This window comes from Pelophylax lessonae (genome assembly GCF_965119305.1).
Source record: "Pelophylax lessonae genome assembly, chromosome: 7".
NCBI classification, from domain to species: domain Eukaryota; kingdom Metazoa; phylum Chordata; class Amphibia; order Anura; family Ranidae; genus Pelophylax; species Pelophylax lessonae.
In genome coordinates, this window is record NC_138774.1 from 92,809,495 (window position 1) to 92,828,959 (window position 19,465).

General features: G+C 45.5%; 1 protein-coding gene across 3 annotated transcripts in view; it reads right to left on the reverse strand.

Annotated features, from left to right (window-relative positions):
* The window catches only part of DDR1 (discoidin domain receptor tyrosine kinase 1), an 87,752-nt gene that overhangs the window by 12,479 nt on the left and 55,808 nt on the right, over positions 1–19,465 (reverse strand). For all 3 annotated transcript variants that reach the window (XM_082263310.1, XM_082263309.1, XM_082263308.1), the window contains 3 exons: positions 16,391–16,518; positions 11,178–11,384; positions 4,514–4,748 (listed from right to left, as the gene is read on the reverse strand). In XM_082263310.1, coding sequence (XP_082119436.1) covers positions 4,514–4,748; positions 11,178–11,384; positions 16,391–16,518 — 570 coding nt within the window. The remainder of the gene's footprint in view (positions 1–4,513; positions 4,749–11,177; positions 11,385–16,390; positions 16,519–19,465) is intronic.

The window sequence follows — 19,465 nt, forward strand, 5'->3', positions numbered from 1 at the left end:
CAGGCCACATGCCCTCAACATGGGGGGGTGTTGGTGCTTTGGGGCAGGGGGAGCTCTGCACCCCCCCACCTCAAAGCACCTTGCCCCCATGTTGATGAGGACAAGGGCCTCATCCCCACAACCCTGGCCGGTGGTTGTGGGGGTCTGCGGGCAGGGGGCTCATCGGAATCTGGAAGCCCCCTTTAACAAGGGGGCCCCCCAGATCCCGGACCCCCTCCCTATGTGAATGGGTATGGGGTACACTGTACCCCTACCCATTCACCCCATAAAAGGCAGTGTATGGAAATAACGACAAGAGACGTTTTGGAAAGTTTATTAAAAATCTTCATCCGACTCTTCTTGTCTTCTCCTCTCCGGGGTCTTCTGCTCTTTTGCTGTCCGCCCTTCTTGTCTTCTCCTCTCCGGGGTCTTCTGCTCTTTTGCTGTCCCCCTCTTCTTGTGTTCTTCTCTCCGGGGTCTTCTGCTGTCCCCTCTTCTTTTCTTCTCCGGTCTTCTGCTCTTTTGCTGTCGGCTGTCGGCTGTCGGCTGTCTTCTTCCTCCGGTCCTCCTCCGACGACGTCTCCACTGATTATGCCTATCTCCGGTCTCTTCAGCTTATTATATAGCCATTAGGGGCGTGGCCCCGATGACGTCATCTGGAGGCCCCGCCCCATCATGTCACATATGACGTCATCTGTGACATGAGGGGGCGGGGCCTCCAGATGACGTCATCGGGGCCACGCCCCTAATGGCTATATAATAAGCTGAAGAGACCGGAGATAGGCATAATCAGCGGAGACGTCGTCGGAGGAGGACCGGAGGAAGAAGACAGCCGACAGCAAAAGAGCAGAAGACCGGAGAAGAAAAGAAGAGAGGACAGCAGAAGAGGGGACAGCAGAAGACCCCGGAGAGAAGAACACAAGAAGAGGGGGACAGCAAAAGAGCAGAAGACCCCGGAGAGAAGACAAGAAGGGCGGACAGCAAAAGAGCAGAAGACCCCGGAGAAGACCCCGGAGAGGAGAAGACAAGAAGAGTCGGATGAAGATTTTTAATAAACTTTCCAAAACGTCTCTTGTCGTTATTTCCATACACTGCCTTTTATGGGGTGAATGGGTAGGGGTACAGTGTACCCCATACCCATTCACATAGGGAGGGGGTCCGGGATCTGGGGGGCCCCCTTGTTAAAGGGGGCTTCCAGATTCCGATGAGCCCCCTGCCCGCAGACCCCCACAACCACCGGCCAGGGTTGTGGGGATGAGGCCCTTGTCCTCATCAACATGGGGGCAAGGTGCTTTGAGGTGGGGGGGTGCAGAGCTCCCCCTGCCCCAAAGCACCAACACCCCCCCATGTTGAGGGCATGTGGCCTGGTGTGGTCCAGGGGGGGTGGGGCCGCTCGCTCGTCCCCTCCCCTTTCCTGTCCTGCCGGGCTGCATGCTCGGATAAGGGTCTGATATGGATTTTGGGGGGGACCCCACGCCGTTTTTTCGGCATGGGGCTACCCTCAAATTCCATAACAGACCCGAAGGGCCTGGTTTGGAACCTTGGGGGGGACCCCACGCCGTTTTTTTCCCATTTTGGCGTGGAGTTCCCCCTCAAGATTCCCACAGCGCAAGTCACCCCGCAAGTCGGATCCGACTTGCGGTGTTGCGGTGCGACCTCCATTCAAATCAATAGGCTCCCATAGGGAACCATTGATTTTGAATGGAAGAAAAAAAAACGTATAACGTGGCTTAACGCACGTTAAGCAACGTTATAGCAAAGTTATTCAGCTTTTAGCAGCGTCAGGCGTTTTTAACGCTGTAACGCTGGTCCTCAGAACGCGCAGGTGGTGGGTTCTTGTTGCAGCCTAAAAACGCCTAAGCCACTTACAGCTCAAAAACGTCTGAGTGTGCATGAGGCCATAGAATAACATGGAGGGGCGTTTTTAGGCTGCAAAAAGAAAACGCCTGACGCTGCTTACAGTGGCGTTAAAAACGTCCCGTGTGCATGGGGCCTTATTCATGAATACATTTATAAAATAATAAATATAAAAATTAATTTAGAAAAAACAAAACAAAAAGGACAACAAACATATTGTTCTGTGCTTTGTTAAATAAGGAAAGCTGGCAAAGTGGTGTAGAAGGGATGTTCTTTCCACCCTTTAGGTAGGGTTGCTGTGTTGGAGATGGGATTCTTCGTCTTTAGAGGCCAGGCGAATGGAAAGTGTGTTAAGGAGCAGAAAAATGATAGGAAAGCATGTATGGTGATATAAAATGTGTTAGGCAAAGGGGAATAAGAGGAGTAGTTAAGAGGCATATGGGGGTTATTTTTTATTTTTTTTGTAAATTTCATTTTAACTTTTTATGTTTACATGTGTGTAAACTGGTCTTTTATTTCAAGCAGAACTAAAGGCAATATACAGTGCCTTGCGAAAGTATTCGGCCCCCTTGAACTTTGCGACCTTTTGCCACATTTCAGGCTTCAAACATAAAGATATAAAACTGTAATTTTTTGTGAAGAATCAACAACAAGTGGGACACAATCATGAAGTGGAACGAAATTTATTGGATATTTCAAACTTTTTAAAAAAAAAAAAAAAACTGAAAAATTGGGCGTGCAAAATTATTCAGCCCCCTTAAGTTAATACTTTGTAGCGCCACCTTTTGCTGTGATTACAGCTGTAAGTCGCTTGGGGTATGTCTCTATCAGTTTTGCACATCGAGAGACTGAAATTTTTGCCCATTCCTCCTTGCAAAACAGCTCGAGCTCATTGAGGTTGGATGGAGAGCGTTTGTGAACAGCAGTTTTCAGTTCTTTCCACAGATTCTCGATTGGATTCAGGTCTGGACTTTGACTTGGCCATTCTAACACCTGGATATGTTTATTTGTGAACCATTCCATTGTGGATTTTGCTTTATGCTTTGGATCATTGTCATGTTGGAAGACAAATCTCCGTCCCAGTCTCAGGTCTTTTGCAGACTCCATCAGGTTTACTTCCAGAATGGTCCTGTATTTGGCTCCATCCATCTTCCCATCAATTTTTACCATCTTCCCTGTCCCTGCTGAAGAAAAGCAGGCCCAAACCATGATGCTGCCACCACCATGTTTGACAGTGGGGATGGTGTGTTCAGGGTGATGAGCTGTGTTGCTTTTACGCCAAACATAACGTTTTGCATTGTTGCCAAAAAGTTTGATTTTGGTTTCACCTGACCAGAGCACCTTCTTCCACATGTTTGGTGTGTCTCCCAGATGGCTTGTGGCAAACTTTAAACGACACTTTTTATGAATATCTTTAAGAAATGGCTTTCTTCTTGCCACTCTTCCATAAAGGCCAGATTTGTGCAGTATACAACTGATTGTTGTCCTATGAACAGAGTCTCCCACCTCAGCTGTAGATCTCTGCAGTTCATCCAGAGTGATCATGGGCCTCTTGGCTGCATCTCTGATCAGTCTTCTCCTTGTATGAACTGAAAGTTTAGAGGGACGGCCAGGTCTTCGTAGATTTGCAGTGGTCTGATACTCCTATTTCAATATAATCGCTTGCACAGTGCTCCTTGGGATGTTTAAAGCTTGGGAAATCTTTTTGTATCCAAATCCGGCTTTAAACTTCTCCACAACAGTATCTCGGACCTGCCTGGTGTGTTCCTTGTTCTTCATGATGCTCTCTGCGCTTTAAACGGACCTCTGAGACTATCACAGTGCAGGTGCATTTATACGGAGACTTGATTACACACAGGTGGATTCTATTTATCATCATTAGTCATTTAGGGCAACATTGGATCATTCAGAGATCCTCACTGAACTTCTGGAGAGAGTTTGCTGCACTGAAAGTAAAGGGGCTGAATAATTTTGCACGCCCAATTTTTTAGTTTTTTTTTTGTTAACAAAGTTTGAAATATTCAATAAATTTTGTTCCACTTCATGATTGTGTCCCACTTGTTGATTCTTCCCAAAAAATTACAGTTTTACATCTTTATGTTTGAAGCCTGAAATGTGGCAAAAGGTCGCAAAGTTCAAGGGGGCCTAATACTTTCGCAAGGCACTGTACTTACTTCCTCTCTAACAGACTGGGTCCCTTGCTGGTGCTGGCACCTTCTCCCAGCGTGTTGGTCTTCAGGCATCCCCATTGGCTGGCCCAGGATGACGTAACTCCTCCGCATGCACAGGAGTCTGTCATCCTAGCACACAGAGACTGTGCCAGTGATGTAAGCCAAGTTGCACATGCACAGCTCAGTTTACATCCCGTAGAAGGAACAATGTTTATCTCTTCTGCGATAATAGCCTGCTGTTTGCAGTCTGTTGTAAGATTACTTCAGTTCCATTATGTGCATAAACCTTTGATATAGGATCCTTCCATTATATAGTATCTGCATTGGGTCACAGAAGGTCACTGTGAAAGCCTAGACCCAGTCAAATGTTTTGGGATAGAATGGTGTTGCCATTCGGGAGATTTTCCCTTACTTCCTGACCCTGTGATGCCCATACAAGAAATTGTTTAAAATTACCAAGAAAAAGAAAATTAAAATAGGACAAAGAATTAGGTAGGCTCAATTACCATGAGTATACACTCCCAAGCCATCCATCGGATTGGCAGCACTGCTCGCCCCTGTATCCGGTAGTAGTCTCCAGCATACAAGTTGCGGCTCATTCCAAAGTCGGCTATTTTAATGGTTAGATTTTCTCCCACCAGGCAGTTTCGGGAGGCCAGATCCCGGTGAACAAAGTTCAGGGAAGAGAGATACTTCATACCAGAGCAGATCTGTAGGGCCACGTGAAGCAGGCTGGGATAACTGGGCAAGAGAAAAAGACAGATAAACTCATAAGACAATAAAGACATGTGGCTGTTCTTTAAAAACTATTAATTGAATAGGGTTACCACCTCATCCCTTTAAAACAGCATCGTTTATACACTTCGGGCCTATGGCTAATCAAACCAGGTAAGGTACTAAATAAATCAAACTACTACCGTAAAGTATATGTAAACAAATACGTTTTTCTTATTTATCTTTTCCTCTATGGTACATTCATTATGTCATTGAAAGTGTTTTTGTCAGTTTGATAAGTGCAAAATAAATTGGATATTTGTATTACCATAAAATCCTTTTCTCTGATGTCCATGGACGGACACAGCTCCAGAATCTTTTTGACCATTGGGTTATGCTGCCCCATACAGGAGTAGGACACTAGGCAGGAAAAAGCTTTACCACGCCTATGGGGCAGTCCCAGGGGGTATACTCCCACTTCCTGCTATAGGCATTCAGTTTTGTTGCAAGCAGTGTCAGCAGAAAAACAACCCAACTCAATAGAGGGGTGGATGCTGTGTCTGTCAATAAACATCAGAGAAAAAGTTTTTACGGTAAGAAATAAATCCAATTTTCTCTTTCGATTTTTTCCTTGGTCCAAGGCCTGTCAACTGAGGTAATCCGCCTGCCAATTTTCCACCCCTGGAATATGCACAGCAGAGAGAGCTGGAACTAAACGTTTCACCCACCTTAGAATGCCGTCTACTTCCCGAGTCGCTAGGACACTTTTTGTGCCCCCTTGATGATTGACATATGCCACAGCTGTGGCATTGTTCGATTTAATCCATACCGGACATTCCTGAAGACGAACGGTCCAATGGGCCAGACAAAGTCTGATCGCCTACAATTCCAGTATGTTGATGGGTAGCCTGGACTCCTCCAGAGTCCACACCCCCTGAGCACAGTCCGTGCCCAAACCACCTCCACACCCGTACACACCATCCAGTACAGGGGAAGGAAGGATTTTCCCTGTCGAAGAGCCGGAGAGCAAAACCACCAAATCAGGGACACTCTTGAACCCCGGCTCAAGAGGATCAGGTTATCCAGAGACTGTGGATTCCTGTTCCACTTGGCAAGAATCTCTTTCTGCAGAGGTCTCATATGGAACTGTGCAAACGGATCCGTCTCAAAAGGTGGACACCATCAGGCCCAGCACCCGCATGCAAGTCCGGAAAGACGACCGACTGCTGGACAACAGAAGTCGAATGACATCCTGCAGCTTCTGGAGCTTGTCCAGCAGAATAAATACCCTGGCTGAGGCCGAGTCCAGAGTAAGACCCAGATAGTCCAACTTGGTGGACAGAACCAGAGCAGACTTCTGAAAATTCAGAGTCCACCCAAACTCCTGCAGAGTCTGCACAGTGATGACCAGGTTGTCCTGTAGAGCAGTCAGAGACTCTGCATGTAGAAGAAGATTGACCAGGTACCCCAGCACCGCAATTCCCCACTGTTACAACAATGCTAACAGTGGAGCCAACACTTTTGTGAACACCCGAGGCGAGACCAAAGGGTAACGCCACAAATTGATAATGCTCCTTGCCCACGGCAAAGCGGAGAAAGAGCTGATGCCCGACATATATCGGAATATGGAGGTAAGCGTCCTTGATATCGATAGAGGCCAAAACATCCCCTTAATGAAGGAATGCCACTACCAAATGGATGGACTCCATCCAGGACTTCTGTACCCGCACAAAGTGGTTCAGGGATTTAGGATTCAGGATTGTACGAACTTTGCCTTCCTAACTGGCAACTGTAAACAGGTTTGAATAAAAACCCCAAAAACTTTCTGATTTTGAAACCAGTACAATCACTCCTTGCAGTAGCAAATCTTGTACCGCCCTGAAGAGACCACGCAAGCGGCCTGGAGACAAACACAGGTTGGAAGGAAAAAACCTTTCTGGAGGAGAAGACCGAAATCCGATCTTGTAGCCGGACCGAATCAGCTTCTGGACCCACCTGTCTTGAATCAGAGAGGTCCACGGGTCCGGAAAAAAACTTGTTCCCCCACCCCAGATACAGGTGAGGGCACCCCTTCAGGCAGAAGAGGACTTGTCTGCAGGTCTGTAAGAACCTGCTCGTGGCTTACCAGTCCAGGGCCTCTTGGATCCCCTGGAGACGTTCCAAATGGATTTGGACCCTTTTTCTTGAGACCTTGTAGGATGAAAAAAAACGTATGAGCCGAGAAAAAAGGACCACATCTGCGACAAGATTCCTTGCCCCTGGAAGTTTGTGGGAGTACTCTTCCCTCCCGTGACCGGATGCATCCTCCATTTTTAAAGTTTCCCAGACTGATACAACCAGTGTCTCCACCAGCTATTTTTCATGTGCGGCTGTAGTGGAAGAGGAATCATCCTCACTATCAGAGCACTCAGGGTACGTGGACGCAGATCCAGCAGAATGACTCGCGTCCGCGGCGGCCGGATCAGACTCAGACTCTGAGGAGACAGAGGATGCAGATGAGGGCGGTGGACACTTTTTCCTGGTTCGGTTTTGCAGGACCAAATCAACCTTGGACACTAATGACTCTAGAGCCACCGCCATTGCAGAAAGGGTGGACTGGGACCCAGAAGGGCCCGCCACCTCTGAGAGGGGATCAGGGGTGAAATTTGCTTCAGGGACTCAATGTTGACCAGGGAACCAAACAGATAATTTAAAAAATAAACACTGCTATTGAACTACCGCCGCGGCGCAAGCGGCACTACAAGTCCCAGGCACAGCTGAATCGCTGCTATAGCAGAGAGAGGGAGCTCTCTTAGGGCACCCACAATACCTCACCATGCCCCAGTCAGCACAGACCAGAGGGCTGGATGCTGTACCCATGCGGTGATCAGAGAGAGAGGAAGTCCAGGATTCAGCACTAGAGGTCCACCGCCACAGTTACCGCCCATGAGGCTCCAAAAACATGGCCGCCGAGCTAATCAATGGGAAACTACAAGAAAATGCCTGCCAGACTACACAAACATGGCCGCCAAATACACAGCTAGCCACCCATGGCAAAATGGCAGCTCCACGTGGTGCCCATGTGGCTCCTGGGACCCACAGGGGACACCAAGGGATGTCTCTACAGTAAAGGGGTGCCCTGGTAGGAACCCCCACCAGGACATCCCACTCCCCCAACAGACCGTGCGTTTGGCTACCGGAAGTGCACCCCCCGGCCCCCATCACCTGCTCGACACCCCCAAAACACACCTGAAAAGGTTTGGCCGCCCTCGGGGGGGAACAGGAGGGGGGAGCTAGGTGTGAGTAGATGGAAGGTGGGCCACAGAGGACCCCGACATATTGGGGGGTGCTGTGTGGGAAGGAGGGGAACCCGGGGGTCCGACCATCCCAGGGAGGGGCCCACGTCCACCCCAAAAGGGCACCAGGGAATGGGGGGACACTACTTACCATACCATGGAACCAGGTGGGCACTGCTCCAGGCAGACCACTTCTCCATCGGAATGGGGGTGCTGCGGGCCAGGAGGCATGCTGCAACTAAGGCCTGGACCATGTTGTGTGCATCCTTGCAAGATGTTTAACTCGCATGCCAGCCCCTGTCCAGTGGGGCTACGTTGTGGCCGACCTAGCGAGGAGCTGAGGTCTGCACACGCTCACTAGCTGTACTGGGGAGACAGTAAGGATCAAGAATATCCAGTCCGTCGCCCAGTCCAGCAGTTGATTGTAGTTCTCACCAGGTACAGAAAATGATACAAGAGGAAAAAAATCAGTTTAAAAGAAAAAAAGTTAGGACCAGAGATCCCAGAAAGGAACCAGGTCCTTACTCCTGACTAGGCAGAAAAAAACTGAATGCCTATAGCAGGAAGTGGGAGTATACCCCCTGGAACTGCCCCATAGGCGTGGTAAAGCCTTTTCCTGCCTAGTGTCCTACTCCTGTAGGGGGCATCATATCCCAATGGTAGGGATGCACCGAAATGAAATTCTTGGCCGAAGCCGAATAATAATGAAATGTTTGGCCGAAGGCCGAATACCGAACGCGGTGTTTCGCATTTTTTCCATTTATTTTGCCAATTTTTTGTCCTCTCTCTTGTCCTCTCATGTCTCTCTCTCTCTTGTCCTCTCATGTCTCTCTCTCTCTTGTCCTCTCATGTCTCTCTCTCTCTTGTCCTCTCATGTCTCTCTCTCTCTTGTCCTCTCATGTCTCTCTCTCTCCCTAAATGTTACTGTAGGGAATGGGATTCAGTGCACACTGTAGCCTTGTACCATAGGGTTAATGTTAGTGACACTGTAGGGATTGGGAAGGATGCTGGGAATGGAAATCAGGAAGCATGCAGGCAGCCTTGTAAATTTATTTGCAGATACAGGGCACTGGGCAGGTCAGGGTTAATGTGGTAACATCAATTACTCAGTGACAGTCAGTCAGTGTCAGTGTGGACTCGATCAGATTATACAGTGACAGACAGTCTCTCATAGTGGTGGTAGTAGGAGGCTGGAGGTGGACTAGTAGGAGCCTGGAAAGGAGCACAGCCGCATACATACATTACTCACTCGTGCACTGCAGCCCGCCCCACACATTCAGTGAGTCTTACTTTCCTCCCTAGTTTTTTCAATGGCACATTCAGGAAGCCAATCACGCCGTGAGTAGCGGCACAGCGGAACCAATCAGGTGTGCAGGCACGCGTGATTGGTTCGCTGTGCAGCTAATCACGGAGTGATTGGCTCCATGAATGTGCCATTGAAAAAACTAGGGAGGAGAGTAAGACTCACTGAATGTGTGGGGCGGGCTGCAGTGCACGAGTGAGTAATGTATGTATGCTCACCGCTGAAGTGTCCCGGCTTCACGGAAGTCTGTGAGTCCTCCTCCGAGTCCCTTCCCCCTGCCTATGTAAATATCGTGACCTCGGCGATATGAATATCGCCTACGGCCACAGAACGATAGTCGATATCATATCGACTATCGTTCAGCCCTATTGTTCGGCACAAAATTATTCGGCCTTTTGACTTATTCGGCCGAACACCGAAAGGGCTATTTTTTCTATTTTTGGCCGAATAATGTTCGGCCGCCGATTATTCGGTGCATCCCTACCCAATGGTCAAAAAGATTCTGGAGCTGTGTCCGTCCATCAACGAAAGAGAAATACCTGTTTACTCTGCAAAAGCCCAGTGAGCTTATATCTTCCTGTAGTGAGCTGACAACACAGTGCCTTTGGTCAGTCTGAAATCTGAGTTTTATTAGCCCTGCCCAGGTAGTTTCTGTTGACTACAGAACACCTCCCCTATATTACAAAGATGAGGAGATGGGGAATTGCTTTGTATTAACATATTTGAATCTAAAGACACAGACAGCAGGGCATAGCCCTGCCCCCTGCAAAACCTGTCAGACTAGAAAGTGAGGGGAGAGAGCCGCTGCAGACAGGGACAATGCTTGATTGGATAAAAGCTCAGGTAAGTGTAAGGGGGGTGAGATTAATGGGGGGTACTAATATCAAAACATTTTGTACCTTAATGCAAAGAATGCATTAAGGTAAAAAATGTTTAGGCTTTATAACCTCTTTAAAAGGGATGGGATGGCAACCCAAGCCATGCAGTTAATATATTGGCAACGTTTATTTTGGATAAGTTCTTTTGGAGTACATAAACGTTGGCAGTGTCTGTGCTTCTATGCCATGTACTGTTATCCAGAGTTACCATCAGATTTCACCTTCACTGTATCAGAATCTGGGAAGGATTTTGGACTAGTTGCTGAAGGTAACTTTGCACATTGTTGCTTACCCTACTTAAAAAAGCCCCTGTTTGGGGTGAGTTTGTGCTTTTTCTTTGTAATGATGGGATACTGCATCTATCCCCAGTTAAAATAATTTTACTATAATGTATTTTTTATTTATTACAGATATTTGTATAGCACTGACAATTTAAGCTGCGATTTACATATATATTGTACACACAATACTTGCCAGCATGTTTTTGGAGTGTGGGAGGAAACCAGGGTACCCGTAGTAAACCCACGCAGGCACAGGGAGAACATGCAAACTCCAGGCAGGTAGTGCTGTGGTGGGATTCAAATGTATGTTCGCCTATTGCTAGTATGTATTTCCTTGGTACTCCATCTTCCAGTAGCAAAGTGGTGCAAAGAGCAACAATATTGTACAATGTGCAAACCATTACAAATAATCTGATAGAACATCAATTTAGTCAGCATAGCAATTCTTACTGATTGCTAGTATTGAGTGCACCTTCCTGTCTACTTCATTCAATTAGCCTGCAGGAATATTTTTTTTGTCAAAGTTTTTAAGAAATCCTCCCTGTTGCTATATTTCTACAGTTTTATTTCCACCTATCCAATCTTCTGAAAAGAACAATCAGAATTGGATTGTTTACCTGGATCAAAAGCATGAACTTTTTATATCTTACACACTTCTATAATTAGGGCTCAGCATCGTACCCAATCCGGATACATTCTGAATAAAGTGGTTTCCTCACCTGATACAGGGAGGGTTATGCCCATCTTCCATACTCTCGTCCTCCTCCGCCAGCTGATGGGAACTCAAGAACTGGTTAAGGTCCCCATTCTCCATGTACTCTGTGATCATGCACAGTGGGTCCTCATCCAGACAGGCGCCCAAGAGACGTATGATGTGTGGGTCACTCAGACGAGACAGGATTTTTAATTCCTTCAGGAAATCACTCCTGCAGACAAATCAGAAAATAACAGACATCAGAAGACAGGAGAGGGTCAACCTCAGCATCAGCAGTTCTGACAGCACTTGTATTTCACAGCTGGCTAGAGGCTGGTGAATCTTCTTCCAGAATCCTACTGTATACATTAGATGTATGCAGGCACCCTCCAAAATATTGAGTTCAGGTGTTCCCAGAGAAGAGTACTGTCAATGCTACAGCATGCAAGGACATTTTGGACAATTGTACGCATCCAACCCTGGAGCAACAGTTTGGGGAAGGCCCTAGTCTGTTCCAGAATGATTGTGTTCCTGTGCACAAAGCCAGCTCCATACAGACATGGTATAAGGAGTTTGGTGTGAAATCGAGTGTCCTGCACAGAGCCGTGACCTTAATCCCACTGAACACCTTTGGGAAGAATTGAAACCACATATACCAGTTAGGTCAAAGCCAGAGCTGGATCAAGTATCTGCATATAAGGTGACAGTGTGTGTCTTGTTAGATAGTGGAGGAGGAAGCAGTGCTGGATCAGTACCCTGTAAATTAGGTGTAGCGCTACCCCCGTAGGAGCTGCTAAGTGGATGCCCATGGTTCTTTTCCTGATAAATGCCCTGCAGCCATGCACACAATCCAATCGCTCTTCACAACTCATTCTAGGGGTATGCTTTTTTGGATGCTTTAATAGACTTAGTTCAGGACACCAGGCACAATGTCCCCTTTAAACACACTCTAGCATAAGAGGGATGGCAGCAGCACACAGTCTCTAGGATCTCTAACACCAGTCTGTACTCATTAATGTCCTTGGATAATTGGTTGCCTCCTTCCAATATCTTCCATACACTTTCACCTCATGATATCAGACTTAAACCTCAGACAACAGCCACTCAGACAGCTTTAGCAAACTCTCAGCAAAGTAGGACTCCAGTTAGCCTACCTTTGAACTGCAGGTACATGTCAGAATTGCCTAGGGGGCAAACAGCCCCTCTAGGCTGTCATCTCCTCCTCAGGGAAAAAGACATCTCCACTCCCAGAGTATTTATACACACTCCCAGTCACCAACTGAGCACCTAACTCCAGGAATTGGCCAGGGCTGCATAAATATTTAGTTGCTGATAAGACACTAAGTGCACACTATATTCCAGAATATTGGGAAGCAGTTAATCCTGCAGCCACTGAAACAGAGAACAGACCAGAAGTATCAATCGCAGCTCCACTGAATACAGTGAGCCAGAACTAAATTTAAAAATATATAAAAACAGCGCATCAAATAAACATATGAAATATACAAAATAAATAAATAATGATGTAATCAATATAAAGTGCACCAGCACCAGCTGAATCCTGATGCTGGTGTCAGTGCTGCAGTTTCTTTTCTCTTACAGGCGCCTTTCAGAACACTCAAGGTCACCTTACCAAGATAACAACAACGTAAAAAAAAAAAAAAAGATTTGAAACATCTAAGAGGCTACTGGGGAGTCCTTGATCCGTTCCTTGTAACCCATCAGTCTTATTTTTAACCATGCCTGTCTGATTCCCAGACTGAAAAGCTGGGGGTTCATTGATTCTGGTAAGGAGGGACACAAAAAGGGGGTGTGTTACATCACGGAATGAATTTATGTGGAGCACTTGAGCACTTTTAAGAAGATTGGAGAACAAGAGCACTTTATATTTATTACATCAGTTTATTTGGACTTTTTTTTTTTGTATATTCCATATGTGTATTTAATGATGGTGCTGTTTTTATATATTTTCATGTTTACAAGTCATTAACACTTGGTGCACAGGTGCTGCTAATAATTTCACTTTAAATTCACTATAGCACAAGTATTTACTTTATTATCAGAACTAAATTTACCTAAAGAATTGCATCTCCACTGAATACAGTGGGCCAGAACTAATTTTACATAATCCTAGCATCTATCTAGGAGGGTGCTACATAGGTGACAGTGTGTGTCTTGTCAGACAGAGAAGGAAAAAGTAGTGCCAAGTCTGTGAGCTGTATATAAAGGTGACAGTGTATAACTTGTCAGAAAGTGGAGGAGGAACCAGCGCTGGATCAGGAAGCTATATATCGGGGTCTGATATGCACTTTCCCCGACACATCGGAATCGGCCCCTGAGGTTACCGATATTGCCGATATTTCGGGAAAGTGCATGTACCGGAGTGATGCCTGCAGCTAGAGGCATCACCCCGGTACTGGCATCCATAGCCAATGCTCGGCTGTCTTGTAATGACAACCGATGCGGCTGAGAAGCCACTCGGTTGTCATTACAAGGAGCGGGAGGGGACGCCTCCCCCCCTCCCGCCGCCTTCTGCGGCTCGCCCGGGTCTCCCACCCCCACCCGGGACCCGGGCAACCATCCTGCACAGCCCCCGAAGAGAAGACTCGATCAAAGCCGCATTTGGCTCTGATCTGGTCTCCGTGTAAAAACCCGGAAGTGATGTCATGACATCACATTCTGGGTACTCGGCGCCAAATTAAAAAAAATTACAGCATTCAAAACAGCCAAACTTGGCATTTTGAATGCTTTTAAGTGCAGAGGAGGGTTTGGGGTCTTTTAGACTCCCAGATCCCTCCACAAGAGTACCTGCCAAAAAAAAAAAAAAATGTACAAAAATATCGGCCAGTATCGGCCGTTACCGATATGCGATGACCAAAATATCGGTATCAGCAATAAAAAAAACGATATCGGTCGATCACTAATATATATATATATATATATATATATATATATATATATATATATATACACATACACACATATACACACACGCAGTGGAAGCGTGTGTCTTCTTAGATCGTGAAAGAGGAAGCAGTGTTGGATTAGTAAACTGTATATTAGGTGACAGTGTGCGTCTTGTCCGCAGTGCTGGGACAAAGTCATTCAGTACCCAGGGCAAAGATGCCAAACTGAGGGGTTCCCATGCCACTGTCAGCACTCCTGTCAGCCTTGTAGCAGAAGGAACTCCCCACACGGCAACCCCCCACCTGCAATAAACTGCTGTGCCCTGGGCAGCTGCCCCTCCTGTGGACAGCAGCGACCAGGAAGCCTGTACAGGCTGACCTATGTGTCTGTCTGCCACTGTAAGCATGTATCCACACATCAAGCAGTTAAATGCAATTAGGGGCCGATGATCGTCCCTGGATGATCGTCCAGGGCCAAGATGCATATACTGGTCACTGGAAGTTCAACATGGCACCTCACGGCAAAGAACTCTCTGAGGATCTGAAAAAAGAATTGTTGTTCTACACAAAGATGGCCTAGGCTATAAGAAGATTGCCAAGACCCTGAAACTGAGCTGCAGCATGGTGGAAAAGACCAGACAGCGATTTAACAGGACAGCTTCCACTCAGAACAGGCCTCGCCATGGTCGACCAAAGAAGTTGAGTGCACGTGCTCAGCGTCATATCCAGAGGTTGTCTTTAGGAAATAGATGTATGAGTGCTGCCAGCATTGCTGCTAAGATTGAAGGGGTGGGGGGTCAGTCTGTCAGTGCTCAGACCATACGCCGCATACTGCATCAAATTGGTCTGCATGGCTGTCATGCCAGAAGGAAGCCTCTTCTAAAAGATGATGCACAAGAAAGCCCGCAAACAGCTGAAGACAAGCAGACTAAGAAATTGGATTACTGGAACCATGTCCTGTGGTCTGATGAGACCAAGATAAACTTATTTGGTTCAGATGGTGTCAAGCGTGTGTGGCGGCAACCAGGTGAGGAGTACAAAGACAAGTGTGTCTTGCCTAAAGTCGAGCATGGTGGTAGGAGTGTCATGGTCTTGGGCTGCATGAGTGCTGCCGGCACTAGGGAGCTACAGTTCATCGAGGGAACCATGAATGCCAACATGTGCTGGGACATACTGAAGCAGAGCATAATCCCCTCCCTTCATAGACTGGGCCGCAGGGCAGTATTCCAACAAGATAATGACCCCAAACACACCTCCAAGATGACCACTGCCTTGCTTAAGAAGCTGAGGGTAAAGGTGATTGACTGGCCAAGCATGTCTCCAGACCTAAATTCTATTGAGCATCTGTGGGGCATGCTCAAACAGAAGGTGGAGGAGCGCAAGGTCTCTAACATCCACCAGCTCCATGATGTCATCATGGAGGAGTGAAAGAGAACTCCAGTGGCAACCTGTGAAGCTCTGGTGAACTCCATACACAAGAGGGTTAAGGCAGTGCTGGAAAATAATGGAGGTCACACAAAATATTGACACTTTGGGCCCAATTTGGACATTTTCACTTAGGGTTGTACTCACTTTTATTGCCAACGGCTTAGAAATTAATGGCTGTGTGTTGAGTTATTTTGAGGGGGCAGTAAATTTACACTGTTATACAAGCTGTACACTAACTTCTTTACATTGTGTGTGCAAAGTGTAATTTCTTCAGTGTTGTCACATAATAAGATATTATAAAATATTTACAAAACTGTGAGGGGTGTACTCACTTTTGTGAGATACTGTACATGCTTACAGCTGTGAACAGCCTCAACTCCTATTATGCCTCGTTTCCACTGAGTGGTACAGTACGGTTCAGTATGGTACGGTTCGGAACAGTACACCTTGGGTTTCCACTGCCAATAGTACCCTTTCATGATAGGCGTGGTGTAGCGGGAAAGCTGTGATAGAGGATTCTCTGTCAACTAATCAAAGTTCTGCAGAGTGTAGCTCCACCCTGTTGGTACGGTACTAATGTGCTTGGTACCCCAACGAAAGGGTCCCAAAAAAGTGGTACGGTATGGTTCGGAATTAGGGTGCCATTCACAATGGAAACTGCAAAAATAGCGTACCGTACCGCTCAGTGGACACGAGCCATTAGACTTTCATTGACTTGTAAAGGCTCCTGGCCATAGCTGTCTGAAAACATCTGGGCTCCTGGCCACAGATATCTGCAGGATACTTGCCGCATCATAGCCAATTTTGCCATTTGAATGAGGTCTAACAATGTGGATCAATGAGGAGGCTTAGAAAGGTACAAGTGCTCAGATGGCTTCCTTATATCAAAACATAAAAGGATTACCTGGCATTTTTATTTGCATCTGCTCTTAGTAACTTCACAGCCACGAGAAGACTCCGCCCTTTGCGCATGTTGAAAGGGAACTGTAGAACAGGTAGTTCATGGGGATTGACCACTTCACACAGGTGAACCTGAAATGCACAGCAGAAGTGTGATATTATATCTCAGATATTCATGTGCATCACAGAGAGAAAAAAAAAATTCTTAAAGAGAGAAATATAGCAGTGGCAAATACACCTTACAAGACACATTGGAAAACCTAAAATTTAAAAAAAGAACAGCAATGGTTATATTTGTTTCAGAAACCAGAATTTGAGCTCCCTTTAATGGTACCTACTGTACATGACCAAACACCGGAGCTGAAGGGTAGGATCAGCTCAAGAAAAATGATCCCTGATTTCCTTTATTTGATTGTACAGCAAGTCCCCTGTGTCTCTACAGCAGAGGTCACTTAAACAGCACCCCAGAATGTGTTCACATGGCTGGTTTTAGGGGAAGCTTGAAACACTGTTGTCTACAGCAAAGGCATTGGTTTAGTACCTATCTTTCCATTCATAACCAAAATGTCACTTTTATGTGGACTTAAAAAAGGCAGCAAGAAAGTGTGGCAACTCATATCAACCATTAGGATTGGACGTTTAAATGGTTTGGAAAACCAAAAAAAGAAAATAAGAACTCAACGTTTAACCTGCTCTGCAGACTAACCCTTTAAGCCCCCCAGACCCTAAACCTAACACTTCAAGATGCCATGGAATTCTGAGATTGGTGCTGTCCCTGCACCTGAATCTACCTATGCCAAAATTAACTCACACCCAGAACAATGTAGGTAGTCTGCTTGGGGTTTTGGTATTTTTCCCTTTGGCTTCTCATTTTAAATACGGGCTAGATAAATCAGTTGTTGATTAGCAGAGGTACAAAGTAAAGAATAGCTGAGGAGGACAGACTAAAAAAACAAGGAAGAAAAATGTGAACTGCTTGTGTACCACCCTGATGTATCTAATGCAACTGCAGAATGGGAAAAGGTGGTTGACAGATAGGTGTTAGTAATGGGATAGTGAGGAAGTGCAAGGTAAAATGGGTAACAAGGACCAACTGTGAAATGCAGAGAAGAACAGAAGGCAGGTGCCAGAAAACTGATATCCAAAGGGATGGCATGCTGTTTATACAGAAATAGGTGCAACAGCCAGTCTCATATATTATATTGTGATTAGTAGTTTTGCCAATAGGTGGTAGTTTTTTGTTTCATGCTTGCACAATGTAATGTCCTCCTAGTGGAACTACACACTCATGATGCAAATGGATTTATGTTTTTTTCCAGTACAACAAGAAGGGCTCAGCCTAGTGTCCAGCCTTGATGTGCCTTGTAAGAGTCATATCTGCCGCAGCTTTTAAAGACAACAATATTTAGTACAGGATAGATGACAGAACAGTGCCAGGAAAACAGTGACAAAACAACACTTTAAATATAATGGAGAGGAGATAAAAATTGCAAGACTCCACATACTGCTGAAGCCAATACTGTAGACTTATGGGGTACTCTGGTGTCTGCCCCTGACCTTGTTATCTGTTGTTTTACTTCCTATTACCAGGCCCTTTACACATTTCAAGATTTGACTATAAATCCAATGCATTGACATAATATCTGAATGGTATAAACTTTCTCACTGACCCACCACAAGCATCTAGAGTCCCTGATCTCAGTTAAAGAGCTTCAGGCAGAGGTAGAGGCAGCTATAACTTCACTTCAATCAGAGAAAACCCCGGGACCTGATGATCTTCTAGTGGAGTTTTGGCTTTTGGCCTTAATTTATCTAATATGGGTGCAAATTGTTTACTTGGCCTGTTCATCTAGAATTCACACAAATAACACCATGTCTCTGCCATTTGAATTGCACAGAGGAACACACCCTGGCTGTCCACTCACTCCTGAAGTCTTTTCTTATTAAGGAGGCTACTTCAATCAAAGGTTTATCAGTGGGTTCTTGGGAGGAGAGGTTCCCGGTATAGAGACAGGTGTCATCAAGGTACTATGAAATGAATTCTCATTCTCTTCATACCCCACTATCAGGGAAATCCAATTTTCCTCATCTATCTACTGTACCAGACCCTCAGCCTTGGGCCAGCTATGGCATGAGGCTTCTTAGTCACATTATCTTACAGGGCCAAATTCTCAATTTTGACCTATTGAAGGATGATTTCCACCTGCCAAGCTCTATGTTTTTTTTTGTTTCTTACAACTTTGTTATACATTCAATGCACAATTCCCAAACAGGATCTTGCTGACTTCTTATCCTTTGGATAGACTATTTATTGTGAAAGACCTATACAAACCTCATTCCTGCATATAGTCAATGTTAAATACAGCTAGTTAACCTAGGCTAAACACCCTCCTATCCCTTTTCTCACCGAGAAGAATTAGGATGAATGTTTGGACTATTTTTTTACAGAAATGTTTTCAGCAAGGGATAGATATATTCAAATAAACTTTGACATAGACTATTATATACCCCACAGGAACTGTCTCACATATACTCACAAAGTACAGGTGGCTGTCAGGGATGATCCACTGAGGTGGGTACGTTAATAAATATGTTATTGGCTTGCCTTCATCAAAATTTCTAGAGGGAGGTAATTTCTACTGTAAATCTGGTAGGAAGATTTGCTGTTCCTATGGACTAGATCCTTGTACTGGATGCCTTTTGTGTTTATTATGAAACTGTATTATATTGGCTGCTTTATTGCTTTCTGGCATATTCACTGATACTATTTTCTGTACCTGCAACATGTATTCTATGGTAATTTGACCTGTACAGCTTTGTGCAACTTCTTAAAAAACATTTTTACGTCCAAAAAAAAAAAAAAACCATGATGGATGACACTGAGATTTAGGAAAATTGACAAGTGAACAAGAGACACAATACGCTTTTCATTCTTTAATCAACATCTGTAGCTATAACAGTTACCTCTCCATTTTCTTACTTTTTATATTCATTTCTTTTTTTTTCTTTTTGTGTTGTCACTTTACAAGTATTATGTTTGTACTAGGTTTAAAACTTAAAAAAAAAAAAGAATAAAAAA